A 14,890-nucleotide genomic window follows, 5' to 3' on the forward strand; every position below is an offset into this window, starting at 1 on the left:
GACATAACACTTGTGAAAATTTTCATCGTTCATTGATTTACTATCCAATTTAAATAAATAAGTTGGCCAATCAATCACTCGTGGCGCATGCAGCGAATTTGCTCCAGTTTGACGTTTGCTCTCACTTCCGCCATCTGATTCGCGGATTGCCTTACTTAGTGATAACAACGTTAGCTATGCTACGATGAATTTGATTAGTGAATGTTCAATGTGTTATGTCTGTTTGTCTGTGGATTTTATGTACACTGGGGTCGTTTGTAATTTTGATCCTTTGACATGACATTTACATTTTTAGTCTGTATAACACATCTAGGAACCGTTCAAACAATTTGATCAATCTCTGCGAACCACAGGAAAGCAAAATAGGCAATATCGTTTTGACTCGAATCCCAAACACTACACAAATTGAACCGTTTGTTTGAGAAACTGCATATGTAACATTTTTGGTCAAAATGAGATTTTTATATATTCTGAATCCTCGTCCAAAAATACATATCCTGGCAAAAAATACGAAAGAAAAATTTGTTACTAATCAGTGCATTAAAAATAGAATAATAATTAAATTAGCCTTTACTGTTGGGTGGAACTGATTGCAGACTAAGACTCAAGCCAGGATAATGAAGCTGTTTGAGTATTGCTTAGTCGCTTTCTGGCGCAATGTTTCTGTTCACAATCTTTCCAGGATATCCGAATAAATTAGGATAAGACGCAAACGATTACTGCACCTGATTTTAGTATCGTTTATCTATATTAGTTATCCAAGAAAGGAATTTAACGAAGTGAGTGTGATGACTAATTCCTACACCAATGAAACAGTAACAATAACATATTAATCATTATTTGGTTTTTCGAATGCTTTAATACTAATAAACTAGAATTTTCAGAATTTTTATTTCTAATTAATCATCCTGACGTGCATCATTACTAGTATTTTCTAGTATCTATAGATATTAAGCACCTAGGAAGTATCTTCTTCTTCTTCAATGCTCTACAATCTACATTTCAACTGGTGCTTCGCCTGCTTTTCAACGTAGTATGCTGTTCGCATTATTTCCTTAATTATTAAGTAAGTCGATTAGAACGTGGTCGATTTGGTTTTCCGTTTCTTGGTTAGGTGATCTCCATGTGGCCTTGTGGATATTTTTGCGGGGAAAGAAGGTGCTTCGGACTACCATTCCGCGGGAGGCTGCGAAGTTTATGCATCGTTGGCCGTTGTCATTCGATACGGTGTGCAGACTATCCGGTCCGATGACCGGTCTATACATTTCCTCCCTTCCTACCTGTGCGTTCATGTCACCGATGACGATTTTAACGTCCCGCAGTGGGCATCCATCGTATGTCTGCTCCAGCTGTGCGTAGAACGCTTCTTTCTCGTCGTCGGGTCTCCCTTCGTGTGGGCAGTGCACGTTGATGATGCTATAGTTGAAGAAACGGCCTTTAATCCTCAGCTTGCACATCCTTGCGTTGATTGGCTGCCACCCAATCACGCGTTGGCGCATCTTACCCAGCACTACGAAGCCGGTTCCCAGCTCGTTGGTGTTGCCACAGCTTTGGTAGAAGGTAGCCGCTCGATGCCCGCTTTTCCACACTTTCTGTCCTGTCCAGCAAATCTCCTGCAGCGCCACGACGTCGAAGTTGCGGGGATGTAATTCATCGTAGATCATCCTGCGAAACCTAGCGACTTGCAATTCCATGTTCCAAGCTTCCAATCGTGATCCTGTATTCGTCGCCTAGGTCTTTGCCGATTATATCGAGTCGCATTATCTCTTATATTGTTCGTAATGATTGGTTTTCTAGGCGGCTTATTGGGCCACCGCAAACCTCCTGTCTCGTCGGAGGGCCGTCGTGTCAGGGCTGTTTAGCGTCCCACCTAACACCAGGACTTGGGCTTGTCCTTTGAGCGGCACACGGTCGCTTTGGTGGGGCCTACTTGCGGATACATGCAGCTTTTTATAGAGGTTTAACAGGGCCCACTGTCAAACCCCACCACATCCTAGGCAAGCCCCACAACTCGCAGATGGCCTGGGGAGGGATCGTCAAGCCCTTGGACATAGTCCCTGCTGCCCGGGTATTTTTGTATTGTATGTATTTTTATATAGCTGGTATTTTGATTTTTATTGATTTTAAAATAATTGATTATTTCTATGCCATCGAGGCAATTTGAATTTAAATAAAATATACTTTGTATTTTAAATAGGCGTAATTGATATTGATTTGGAATTTCGAACGGCGATTGTGCTCATAATTCAAACTATTTTGGTCAACTAATGTGCTCAGCAATAGTTATGCCTGGTAGCAACGTCAGTATGGCGAAATTGGCTGAATCAATTGAGTATTATAGCATGTTTAGATCGCGAGTTTTGCCATATTGATACCATTGTAGATGAAAATAAGTTGTGTGATCTTTAACATCAAGATACTATGTATTAATCAAGTCATAAAGTTTGTAGTCTGATAAGGCTATTGGCCTTTTAAAAATTCAATCCATCTATGCTTCCTACGTTCCTAAAATTTGGTTGATGAACTGCGGTAAGCTGACAAAGTAACGTCCGGTTCTGCTGTGCGGCGAGTAAATTAATAAAAAAGTGAATATCCTTTATAACTAACACAATATCCTATCCCAAGATACCTGATATCTGGTTGGCTACAGCGTCGATTCACCTATGTCTGGCGTATTGAGGAGCTCCATAATCGTCGGTCTTATGCAATGTTCCTCCAGTTTTCCCGATCGTTCAGTCAGGGTCCCCAGGTCCAATCCCACCGCGTGCAGCCAGCATGTTCATGGCCTTACACGAAGTCGCCGGCCCCTAACTGGTTCTATGTTTAATATTGTTTTCGCTATTCCTTCTTCCGACATTCGCACTAAATGACCAGCCCACTGAAGTCTGTCGTATTTTATACGATTCATAATATTTTCTTCTATTTCTTCCTATTCCAAAACAATCATGGAAATGCAGAGGTAATCCCGTTCTCTCGTAGCAACGAGAGTCGGACTAACAATCCTTCTCTTCCTATATGACCGTAAGGACGTGGCCGGCGCTGTTATTGACTAAACATATTTGAGCTTGCGAAACGTGTACATTAAAAATGCATAGCTGCCCCCAAGCTCCATTAATTTGGTTCTTTGTGCAATTTTGCAAGTTCTGGTCAATTACGGAATAGAAAATACGAATTAGATGGTCATAATGCTCATTCTCAAGCTAATGCTCATGCTCCTCATGGAAGAAAATATGTGTTTGAAATTCCATACGGTGGATTCCAGTGATATCTCGATGCGAGTATCGGAAGAAAGAATTCCAAAAAGAATATTTAACATTCAACTATTCGGTTCAAAAGACGTCGTGAAAGACCACGAGCACGTTTAGGAAAACTGGCCGCTAAAATACGCTCGCCATTAGCGTAACGACGCTGTCGCCAATCAAGTATCCGTATTCGCTGAAAAGACTTTGACTACTGAGCGAGGTATTGGTTTAATTCATCATTTTAGCACATAGAGATGATAGGGCTATGCACTAAGCTTCCGTCTTACCAAAATCAAATCCATCTTCTTAGTCCACCTTGCTTGGCTTTCGTGCGTTACTTACTGAATAGGCAAACGTAAAATCCATCGCATAGCAGTCGTATAACCGTATTCGATAATCTTGATGCAACATCTCCAATATAAACATTTCAATCTAAAAAAATATATAACCGATGTAAGGTTGGGAATTGGTTGTTCTGCCAACTTCAGCATTCACTGGTTGACTGGTGTCTAATCATACTTACACTTTGCTCAACGCAATAATCTACATCTTCAAGATAGATTTTATTCAGCAGTGTTGCTGTAGCTTCTGCCTAGAAAAGAAAAGAAATTGTATAAAATATCTCTAGTGGAATCATTTTTGATTATTTACCTCTTCGGTCATATTAGTGCACAATGAAATTGAGTAATAAAACTGAAGTAGGCACATCAATATGAACAGCGTTGAACTCAACGTTTGCCCATATAATGAGTATTGTATTATGAAGTTGTTCATTAAACTGATATAGTTATAATAGCTCTGTTGAAAGAAGGTTATTACTATTTTTTTGTTCACAACGGCATACATTTATCATACAACCTCAGTTAAAACGACTAGAAACTGGAATAATGTAATCAACATCAACGGAACGCTTAAAGTACGAGTCATTTTCTGAACCGTTTCGCTAGTTATGCGATGCAGATAGCATAGTTGATTGATTTCCGTTGTCACTGAGGTACAAATGTCTACTTTATGCTTGAGATTCTTTTGCCAAAAATGTTCATTGTATAAGATGTTTTGCAGTATATGAATTGAATCTTTTATTCTTTTGTTAAGGGCAAAATATAGCATAGAACTCACAATGATGGCTGCTTGGAACAAGTTGCAGATCGTCAACATGAGCATTATTGAATAGCTATTTAGAATCCAGGAGATGATATCACTTATATTCATGCCTACGAAGAATGGAATGAACATACCGAAAGTTATAGGGAACAAGACGTAATCTACAAGTATGACCTTTCGAAGATATTTTCTTAAAAGTTTCTCATCGAGAATATCTACTTTGGTGTATAGAAAACAGTAGATTGTGGCGAAGTTATTACAAATTTCCATTATGGTAATTCTCTCTATCAACACCTTGACACAAGAAGCGATTACTACAACGTAGGTGATTATCATTTCTAAGATTACCATTAAATTACTAAGATTTGATGTATTGTCGTTGATGTTGAAGAAAGGTCCTCCTCATCCAGGACATGCGTTTTAAAATTTGGTGAGAGAATTCCTTTATACATAATATATATATACACATAAATATTTACCAAATTATCTGACTATTGACAAAAAAAAAAACCATCACGGCACCCGATTGAAGCGATTTGGACAGGAAGCGTGGAATAGCCAACCTCCTATTGTTCACATCTCGCGGACAAAGGGCGGCTCTTCTCCCCATTTATTGGGTCAATCTGGGTAGGGATGGCTAGATTATATTATTGTATGTACGAACTTTCTTCTGGAAGGAGATTCTCTATTTATCCCGTGGATTCGCATAAGTGTCTTTGCTTATGGAACCACCCCACCCATTTTTGGCCCTTCATACAGGAGTTTGATGAAATACATACAATAGTATAATCATGATCAAATCGTTTGTCAGATATGGCCAGTGCTATCGGCAGGTGCCTTGCTACAATAGATGGTAGTATCATCATCATCATCATCATCAAGATTTGATGTATTGTCGTACACCATCTCAATCAAATGGTAATAAGCAATTGGGAGAACCAGAGTGGCAAATGTGACTTGTAAAATGGATAGAATCAGGTTCCATCGCAAAATGTAGAATCGTTTGCGCCTAGAATCGATGGATAAAGGTAATATACCCAGTAGCTGCAGAGGTTGGAAAACAAGAATATTAAGATGATATACGGTTCGACTGTTCGTGTACATTTTGCGTCACGTGAACTGAGGTAAGTATTCAGGTTTAAGACTTGGTATATCAGGGTAATGATTAGTACGTATATCTGTACTTCAAGTTTACTTGAGCAATGCAAACAATATATTAAATGAGTTGTAGACAGCCATAGCAAACATAATAAATTTTATGATGTTATGAATCCGCATTTATGATGCAGTATATAAATCAATGGAAGGTCGCTGTATAATAAGTCAATGGACAGTCTGCAGATGAATTATATATAACCAGAGCTTACAACATGACATCATCCAAATTCTCGTCCCCGACGATTATTTCTCAACCGCATTCCGACCAACTTCTTTTGATTTTTACTATACCTTGTTAGTATCCTTAGGTTCTAGTGATTAGTAAACCAACAAGTAATTTGGTTGAAACGGGACTGAGTGAAAGTCCAGTGGCAAGAATACGCGGTGCTGCCTAATCCTTATGAGCATTTCAAACTTTACTATCTGGACATGTTATAGCAACATTTGATTACAATAATTATACGGATTCGTATTATGTATAATCCCTTGATTGTGGTAATGGAACAATACTTATTGAGCGGATAGGAAAACAGTTTGAGCAATGCAAATCAGTACAATGTTTTATACAATCTCCTTCACCACACTAACTGGACATCGCCTCAGACTTCTAATAAACACATACCAGGTAACCGGTGGATGGAAAAAAAGAAAGTATCTCCGTCCTGAAAAATAGCGAATAATTTGGTGATTATCTATATACCATAAACAATGTTGCCTGTTGAGTAGTTACCCAATTAGCTGCAGAACACTACGATATAGATTAAATTGCACGATTCTTCTAACAGATAAGATTGTTCCGTTCATACTTCTCAAAGTCATCCGGTGCAAGATGATGACCGTCTCCGAGGGCTAGATCGTATTCCTTTGTGCATGGATTACTTTTAGTGGGCTGTGGTTGCTTATTTTATTCCGGATTAAACAAATATCTGCACAGATCTAGCGATTGTCATACTTCCAATTCAAAGGAAGAATTTAGATATTTAAAATTATCCGTAATTCTATGGACTTGATTATGACAATTGTCACATGTCACAAGCGTTCACAGGGAAACAAATTCTTCATCAACTTCGAACACATCCCCATCAAGCACTACCTCAGCACCAACACCACTAGGCCTCGATGCCCACATAGCGTCTTTTTTCAACTCTGCGTGCACATCGACGTTAAAAAGACGCAAGTGTGCATGGGAAAAAGCGGTAACCGAGCGTCACCGCGCCGATGCACATTACCCGCGTTATTTCACCGCTGCGTGTACGTTGCGTTGAAAAGACGCTTATGCATCGACCCTAGGTCTTCCTCTATCTCTACCTGCCACCATGTACTTTGTCTTGGTAGATTTAATGGTTAAGCATATCCCCGCAGTCTCCCTCTTCAGTGGGACAAAAGCCTACACTACTGCCCTGCGATCGATTCCAATGGGGTTGATGTCGTCCAAAAGCCCAGGAGCATATGCGACCGTGTGATGATAGTGCCGTTCCTCTGCAGTCAGATCAGGAGGTTAGGATGGAAGAGTGCAATGTTGAACAATAAATTCGAAGTGCATCACCCTGCTTCAATCCGTCTAAGATCACAAACGCGGTTGACCTTCGTCTGCAATCCGAATATTTGATTTCAGCTATCCAGCGTTGCACGTATCAGTCTAATTAGTTTCGCCGGAAAACCATGTTCGGACATTATCTGCCACAGCTCATTTCTCTTTACTGAATCGTACGCTGCTTTGAAATCAATGAACAGATGGTGAGTCCAAGTTATACTCCCGGAATTTATCAATTATCATCCGCAGACTAAACGTTTGATCCGTCCTTGATTGGCCCTCACGAAAACCTCTTGGTATTCGCCGACGAAGGACTTCTAGTATGTCACCAAATTCCCTCTCGGTCATTGCACATGCGGGCACTGGCTCAGTCTTATGCCGCCACCATTGACGGTTCGTAAAACCTCCGCATATCGTTTCTATCAATGTTCTCCTCGCTTCAGCTATCACACTCTCTTCGCATTGCCCTTTTTCTGCGGTGGATTCGTTTCTCTTCTGCCCTTGCTACAGTGTACCGCTCTCTGTTGGAATGGGTACGAATCACTAGCATTCGACTTCTAGCAACATTTTTCTTGTCCGTCACTCGCTGACCTCCTCATCATACCAACTATTTCGTTGACGTCGCTATGCAGTGCCTAACACTTCCTGTGCTGTTGTAGTCACAGCTTCGTAGATATTTTCCCACAATATGTTAACGTTGCCAGATCCGGTGGCATCTTATATCCGCTCGTCCAGCTTCTAGTGGTATTGTTCAGCAACTCCTTCAACTGACAAGCGTTGGATATTGAAACGAATCGTTCTGTTGTTTCGTGAATTCGTGACGCTGGAAAGTCGCGCCGAATTTTGCAACCATAAGGTGTGATCCGGTTAATGTTCGGACCTCTGAAGGACCTTACATCTATAACATCCGAGATATGTCGTCCGTCGTTCAACACGTGGTCTATCTGTGAGCAAGTGTCTCCACTCGGATTTTGCCTGGTGTGTTTGTGGATATTCTTACGTGCGAAGTAGGTACTGCTGATTGTCTATAGCAGCAGCAAAGATTATAAGTCGCAGACCATTATCGTTGGTAGCGGAATGAAGCTTCCGTACCAACGACAGAACGAAACTTTCTCTTCGATCTGCGCATTTACATCCCGATGACAATCTTTACATCGCGTGTTGGGCCTCTCCGTGAGCTCTCAAGTCTCATAGAACTCATGAACTAAAGAACCATAAAACTTGTTTTTATTATTATTATTAGCCTCGTTTGATGATCTTATAAACTTCGTAGTTCTTCAAATATTCTGGCTTGCATTTGCTCCTTGGACTTCGTTTTTCAAGAGGACCATTGGTCGGTGCTTCCTTCAATTCATTAGCAATACGCGTCTTTGTGGAACTAGTGACACCTTCATCTAATATTGTAGTTCTTGTATTGACTGGATTGCAAGGATCATAAGTTTTGCATGATTGATGTGGCGATCAAATTCTGCTTCCGTGTATAAATTCTTGAGTAATGCGAGTTCCATTTTTTAACGATTACATGAGGTTGTGGATTGCTATTTGTCTCCAATTTGTTTCGTTTTAAATTTCTCACAACAACGTGATCTCAACATCAATTTTGGATTCCTTCGCTCTTCGTTTTGTATCTCCATATATCCTTTCTTTTTCTTTCTTTGTTCGGTTCGGTGCAATATTTATTTCTGAAACCTATAAACATCCTGTGCAGCCTCTAACGTAATCTTGAACCATGAGATCCATACGATTCCACCAGACTTTTTCCTAAGACGTTTTTCATTGCATCACGGCCCAAATGTGGTTCATGAGCAAGTTCCAAACTTTTGCTTATGGGATCTTGGTATAATTATCCTATTATTCTTCAATCTAATTTCCATCAGTCGATAAATCATGTGCAACTGCTCTGTATCTTGATAAAGTCTTAGCCATCTTCGAATTGGGTATGAAATCCATCTCATAAGTTCTGTCAATTCAATATCTTGGCTAGTAGCAGCAATAATATCTTCTAATGGTATAGCTACAGGACGTCATCGAAGACACCAAACGTATGATTCTATCGCTTTCTTCGTCGAAACTGTGATTGCTAATATTTATTTCTTGCATAATCGTGAAAAAGGATCAGCAATATTTGTTTTCTTGGGCGATATATTACTTTTCAATTATACGACATTGAACGAAGCTTCCACCTTTCTATACGTGCACTTGGTTTTGCTCTGTCTCGAAAATCGTTAAAAATGATTTGTGATCCGTAATTTTTTTCCATAAAGATAATAATGAAATTTTTCAGGTGCCCATACAAGGGCTAGGGCCTCCCGCTCTGTTTGAGCATATCTTTTTTCCACTTGTGATAATGTTTTGGAAGCGTAACTAATACCTAACCCTAAGACATCCGTCATCAGATTTTTGTGAGTACAGCACAAGACAACTGGACTTGCGTCAGCTCAACAAGTTTCTAGGGCGGGATTGAAATATGCTCGTCTCGTTTCTTGCTAATGCAGATTTGAGATCATCAAACGCTTTTGATGCGTTGAGGTCCATTCAAATGGTACGCCTTTTTCTTGAGATTGTATAAAACACTTGCAATGGTGATAGATTGGGAATTTACCTGTTGACAAAGGTGACAAACCCATAAACTTCGGACTTCTTCTGCTGAACGAGGTTGACGAAACTGTTTGATAGCCTCAGCTTTCCTTGAAACTTTCGAACAATTGGCTGATAGATCGTATCCAAGAAATTCTATCTCCTCAACGCATTCAATAGTTTTGTCATTATACAAGAAAATGTTTTTCTCTGCTAGACGTTTCTTCACCAAATTTTTCCTGAATTTAAGAGTTTCTGGATCTGGTGCATGTATTAAAAATTAAAATGTCGTCGATATAAATAATTAGCCATGGTATATCCGCTAATATGGTCTCCATGCATTTTTGGAATAATTCGGGAGCAGCAGAAAAGCCGAGAACCAGCTTTTTGTACCGCATCAATCCTAGCAATAAATCTGAATTGTATTATCTCTTAACCAGTTTATATATAATAAATCAAACCTAATGGGAAAATGAATGTGATAATATACCGACACTCTTCGTGTAATATTAATTGGTGGAATGCTTGCTTGATGTCAAACTTGGTAAAATATTTGCTTCCTTTTAGATGACAAACCATTTGTTCCAAAGTCGGTAATGGGTGAACTTCTCTAACAATCGCTTTGTTTGCTTCCCTTAAATCGATGATAATTTGCATTTTTCCTCTTAATCAGCATTGGAGAAACCCATTACGATGCTCCATGAACCCTTTCTATCACATCTTGTTCTTCTAACTCTTTCAACTTTAGAAGGGTTAACTTCTCAAGAGGGATCGGTATGCGTCTATAAGCTTGCCTCACTGGCGGTACCGATTTATCTATTTAACACATGCCGTCATATCTATACATACTCTCGTTTATATTATTTACTGAACAAATTAAAACAATATTTAATTCTCACCTTTGATACAGGGTGAAGCACAGCTTCTCGTTGCATTGAGAAATTTCAGTACACCCAGTTTCTTAGCTGTTTTTCCGGAGAGCAATCGGTCCCTATGAGCCATATGTTCGATCGGATTTTTTTTCAATCTTTTCAGGTAAAAGTGGTACTTCTATTCAAGATTTGGAAAAATCTGAGAACATCGAAAAATAAAGTCGACCGAACAAGACACAAAATGAACTAAAGACTTTCAGGGAGCAGAAGAAGAAAAAAGAAGTGAATAACATGCTGCATATGTCCGAATATAGGCCCATAAGTTATACGATAAACTTGTGTGTGGAAGATCGTTATGCAAGGCGATGATGATGATAAACCATGAGTGAAGTTCGGTTATAAAATACTTCCATGGGACCATTTCAAGATAATCCGTACTGGTAAAGTATTGACGAAGTCGAGTCAAGTACGAGACACTGAAGACGACCACACAGTTGTGGTCGAAATACGTATCTGCAAAGATCTCGAAAATAATTGATGGAATTAAATGGAGAGTACTTAACTCGTCTTAGACGGTTGAAGTATTGACTATGTTGGTAAGCAAGTTTATCAAGGAAAATTCTGTAAAAAAGCAATGATTTTGTAAGCAATTTGTGAGTGTGTAATGCTTTCAAATGCATTTGCAGCGATCGATACAATAGCAGTTGATGTGTATGTTCAGGAATTCTTGTAGCGGAAGTTATTGTCCATTATCCGAAAGCATCATAATCCAGCACTATTTTGGAAGGTTTTGATTTCAGTGTATTACGCGATGAACGTATTTTTTTGTGGTCAAAGGCTCGGATGCGTGTTTGCCCAGTACCACAAATGTTCAACCTTTGATAACTCACATAAAGTCCCTTCAAACCAGACAAAGGTCTTACATATACATTATACAATGCATATACATGTACATTAAATGCACGAATCTATCCACTACAACGCATCAGTTAGATTTGCCAACATTCGGTGCTGCGAGGTGCCATTCTATTAGGCGGGATCAATTTCCACACTTTTCACATGTTCTGATAAGGTACCCCGGGGCAAGTGGGACCTAAAAAAACGCTAGTTCAGCAAAATCGCTAACGCATACTTAGAAAACAGGGTATTTCAGGACATTAACCACGGATACATCATTATATGCTTCCGTTGTTGAAGTGTAGACGTGTTGTAAGCCATTTATTCAGTTACAAAAATATTGGTAGTGACATAAATAAATTTACCTGTGGGACCCACTTACCCCTTCAAACTGGGCAAGTGGGACCTACTCTGCTCTATACTGTCGAACGAAGCTAATTTGAAGAATGTAAATATAATGTTCATGTAATTTCTGAGCCGTAGTATTTCAGATCATGGATGGAGTTTTATTGCTTGTCAGACTTTTGTTTTTGGCAAAAAAAGGGATTACAATGTTAACAGATATAAAAACAAGAAAACAGCCAGTTTACTGTTTAATTGTCTGTTGTCTGGTTTTACATTAGCTTACTTTCTAACCAAATGTGCTAGATGGAAGAGATAAGCAAATCTTTGTTCACTTTTCGAATGATTTATTCTCTGTTTAACATAAATTATTACATAAATTAGAACTTCAAAAGGAACGTTTTTATTCAGGCGGTGTTGTAAATTTGTAATAGAACGAAATGGCCAATTTATGTCTTAAGCACTTTATTTATCTGAAAATCTGTTAGGGTAACCGTACCCTTAGTGGAGGTAGCACCAATAGTGGAGGTAGTGGGGTTTTAATGAGATTTATCATATTTATACACTTTACGATCGTTTTAGTTGATACGTCGTGCTTTAAATATCCTGTTGAATGCAACTTATCTTAAGATTTCGCTTGAAAAACTATTGAAAACAATGATTTTCTTTAACAAAATTGACTCCCTTGCACCTATAGTGGTGCAACTGTACCAATAGTGGCGAGCCTCATAAGAAACCAATGGATAGCACCACTATGGGAACCAAAATTAATTTTTACCGCCACTAAAGGAACAGTGTACCCATAGTGGTGCAAGCAATATTTGGTAATTGTTGATGTTAAATGACATCTATCTCATTTTTGTTAGCAAATTTATTAGTTTATCTGTTGGCTAAGATATTAAAACTGTAAATTTCCCATAATTATCAATTTTTAAAAAATATTTTCTTTTGTGGATCTACTAATACCTCCACTATTGGTACCGTTACCCTAATCTGATGTAAACGGAAAAAAATGCATAGTTATAACCATTGCTCTTTTCCACGAGGGAGTTAATTTTCAGAAAATAAAATACACATTTGGTAAATCAACTGTACATTACTTCTTGACAACTAAACCAACGATATCAACTGCATTTGATTCAAATCCATATGATATATGAGTGTCGAAGTTATTCTTCACTAGACAACAATCTAAAAACAGGTAAAATGGCTCTATCGAAAATGTTGTTCAAACATGTCCAACTTGCCCCATGTATGTTAAAAATCAAGGGAAATTGAAAATTGCAGATTTTGGCTTTAATCAAAACTTTTAAATAGTTTTTGATGCCACATAATTATTTAATTGCTCAAAATATTCACTTTCCACATCAATGATGAATTTAGAAACGACTATTTTATTGGAAATCCATTGAATTAAAATAAAACTGGTAGATTTTGGCGGTAGTCTAACGTCATGATTAAACAATACCATTAGTATGGTGCCGCAAATGGTTTTGATTTCATTTTTTTTGTGTCAGGCGAATTCGTTGATAATTCTGCTTCATCTTTCTAGAAAGTTGTTAACATTAAAAACGTTCACGGATTAATCGGCAGCCATAGTACCCACTTACCCCGTATTTTAACTTGCCCCGGGGTACCTTGTATTTTTTTGCTTTGGAATGTTGTCCCATTATCATTGCATAGACCCTAGACCTCAAGCATCTGCTTCAAGACAAGGTTCGTGACTTCTACATCGATCTTGGTAGTTTCAATTACGTACAAATGTCAGGAATGATTGATGGTTAATGACTCTCATATACTCTCCAGAACCGAAATTCTTATAAATTATTTTTCTTTAGAATCATCAAACGGCAGCAGGAAAAACTGAATATAGAAGCTGAAAAGAAAATTATTGAGTTGATCAACGACTTGTTTTGGTTATAAACGTTAAATTCCTCTTTTTACCATCTGAACGTGGTTTTTCATAAATGAAATTGTTGACCGTTCCCAGAAAAAAACGTCTTGAGCTTTCTGAGCTCCTGCAATAAAGAATGTATTTAGCAGTTTTTTCGATATTTAATTCATCATATACTGCAATAACTTCATTTTACCGATGAATTTTGTTTTGAAATCAGTAAAATAAAGCTGGAATTACAGTTTATTTGATTAAATTTTACCAATATCCGGTGAAATAAATCAAATCAATCGAACGTACCGTAAATTTTAATGTTTACCGAAGTCTTCCGTAAAAAAATACCGAATAGCGAAATCTATGTTAAGTGTGTGGTTCTGCTTAAAGGCCTTCCTTAGTCGTGCGGCCACTAAGCAAGACCATGCTGAAGGTGACTGGGTTCGATTCCTAGTCTGGTCTAGGAAGTTTTCCTTGATGAACTTATAATATCCATAAAAAATCACGAAAATAAAGATCTCGCGCTTAGGATCATAAGGGCGTAACTGTATTGATCGATTTCTCTTCATCGAATTTTCCTTTCGTTAATACTTCAACTGAATTTAAAGTTACAACCATGGTTGTTGCTTCTGGTGCAAGCTGCAACTATCCTTTATCGCCCCGAACCATAAAATCTGAGGTAATCTACCGAAATTCGCTGCATTTACCAGAAGAAAACATCGATGAAGAGAAATCGATCAATGCAGTTACGTTCCTATGATCCTAAGCGCGAGAGATACAAAAAAAAACTAGGCAATTTTCGGGTTGGAAACTTTCTTTACTTGGGCATAAAAGTAGGATCTTGTTACCTTCCAAGAATGGTAACATGACTTAGAAATATATCGATAAATCGATTATTGGATGCGAGTTAATATCAATCTGTAAAAAACTCTGACAATAGTGCTGTCCAATGAGCAGCTCGAAGTAGCTCGAAGTTGTTCCCGTCCTGCTCGCTCTTTTTTGTCAACAAATGGGCATGAGCAGGACAGGGAGAAACTTCGAGCTACTTCAAGCTCTCATTGGACAGCACTAAAACTTCACTTATCAGAATGAATCTAGTAGACCTGTGCGCCGATCTACTTTGGACCGGCGGCGGCGTGAACGTAATTTTCTATCGGCGGCGGCGGCTTAGCCGGCGCCACGCCGCGATGGTTCTCGGCATCGGCGGCGGCGGCTCGGATCGGCGCGATTCAAAATTTCTTCGGTGTTGAAGAACAATTGTTTTTTGTAATATTAT

At 38.7% G+C, this 14,890-nt stretch overlaps 2 protein-coding genes across 2 annotated transcripts in view; one reads left to right on the top strand and one right to left on the bottom strand.

Moving 5' to 3' along the window:
• LOC134221296 (YLP motif-containing protein 1-like) overlaps window positions 1–14,890 on the top strand; it is a 66,574-nt gene that overhangs the window by 44,202 nt on the left and 7,482 nt on the right. The window lies entirely within an intron of this gene.
• LOC134221487 (uncharacterized) lies at window positions 3,119–4,406 on the bottom strand. The gene is made up of 5 exons (XM_062700681.1): window positions 4,362–4,406; window positions 4,101–4,265; window positions 3,894–4,040; window positions 3,766–3,834; window positions 3,119–3,674 (listed from the first exon to the last, which is right to left on the bottom strand). Exons 1-5 carry the CDS (start codon window positions 4,404–4,406, stop codon window positions 3,549–3,551), a joined length of 552 nt encoding a protein of 183 aa, XP_062556665.1. The 3' UTR covers window positions 3,119–3,548.

Source organism: Armigeres subalbatus, chromosome 3 (assembly GCF_024139115.2).
Source record: "Armigeres subalbatus isolate Guangzhou_Male chromosome 3, GZ_Asu_2, whole genome shotgun sequence".
Taxonomy (NCBI): domain Eukaryota; kingdom Metazoa; phylum Arthropoda; class Insecta; order Diptera; family Culicidae; genus Armigeres; species Armigeres subalbatus.

What these genes read in the sequence shown, in the direction of transcription:
- LOC134221487 (XM_062700681.1), bottom strand. Translation starts at nt 4,406, where the DNA reads ATGCTCATGTTGACGATCTGCAACTTGTTCCAAGCAGCCATCATT. An exon ending in GCACTAATATGACCGAAGAG is followed by an intron (nt 3,835 to 3,893) that starts GTAAATAATCAA and finishes TTTCTTTTCTAG; the next exon opens with GCAGAAGCTACAGCAACACT. An exon ending in ATTATTGCGTTGAGCAAAGT is followed by an intron (nt 3,675 to 3,765) that starts GTAAGTATGATT and finishes ATATTTTTTTAG; the next exon opens with ATTGAAATGTTTATATTGGA.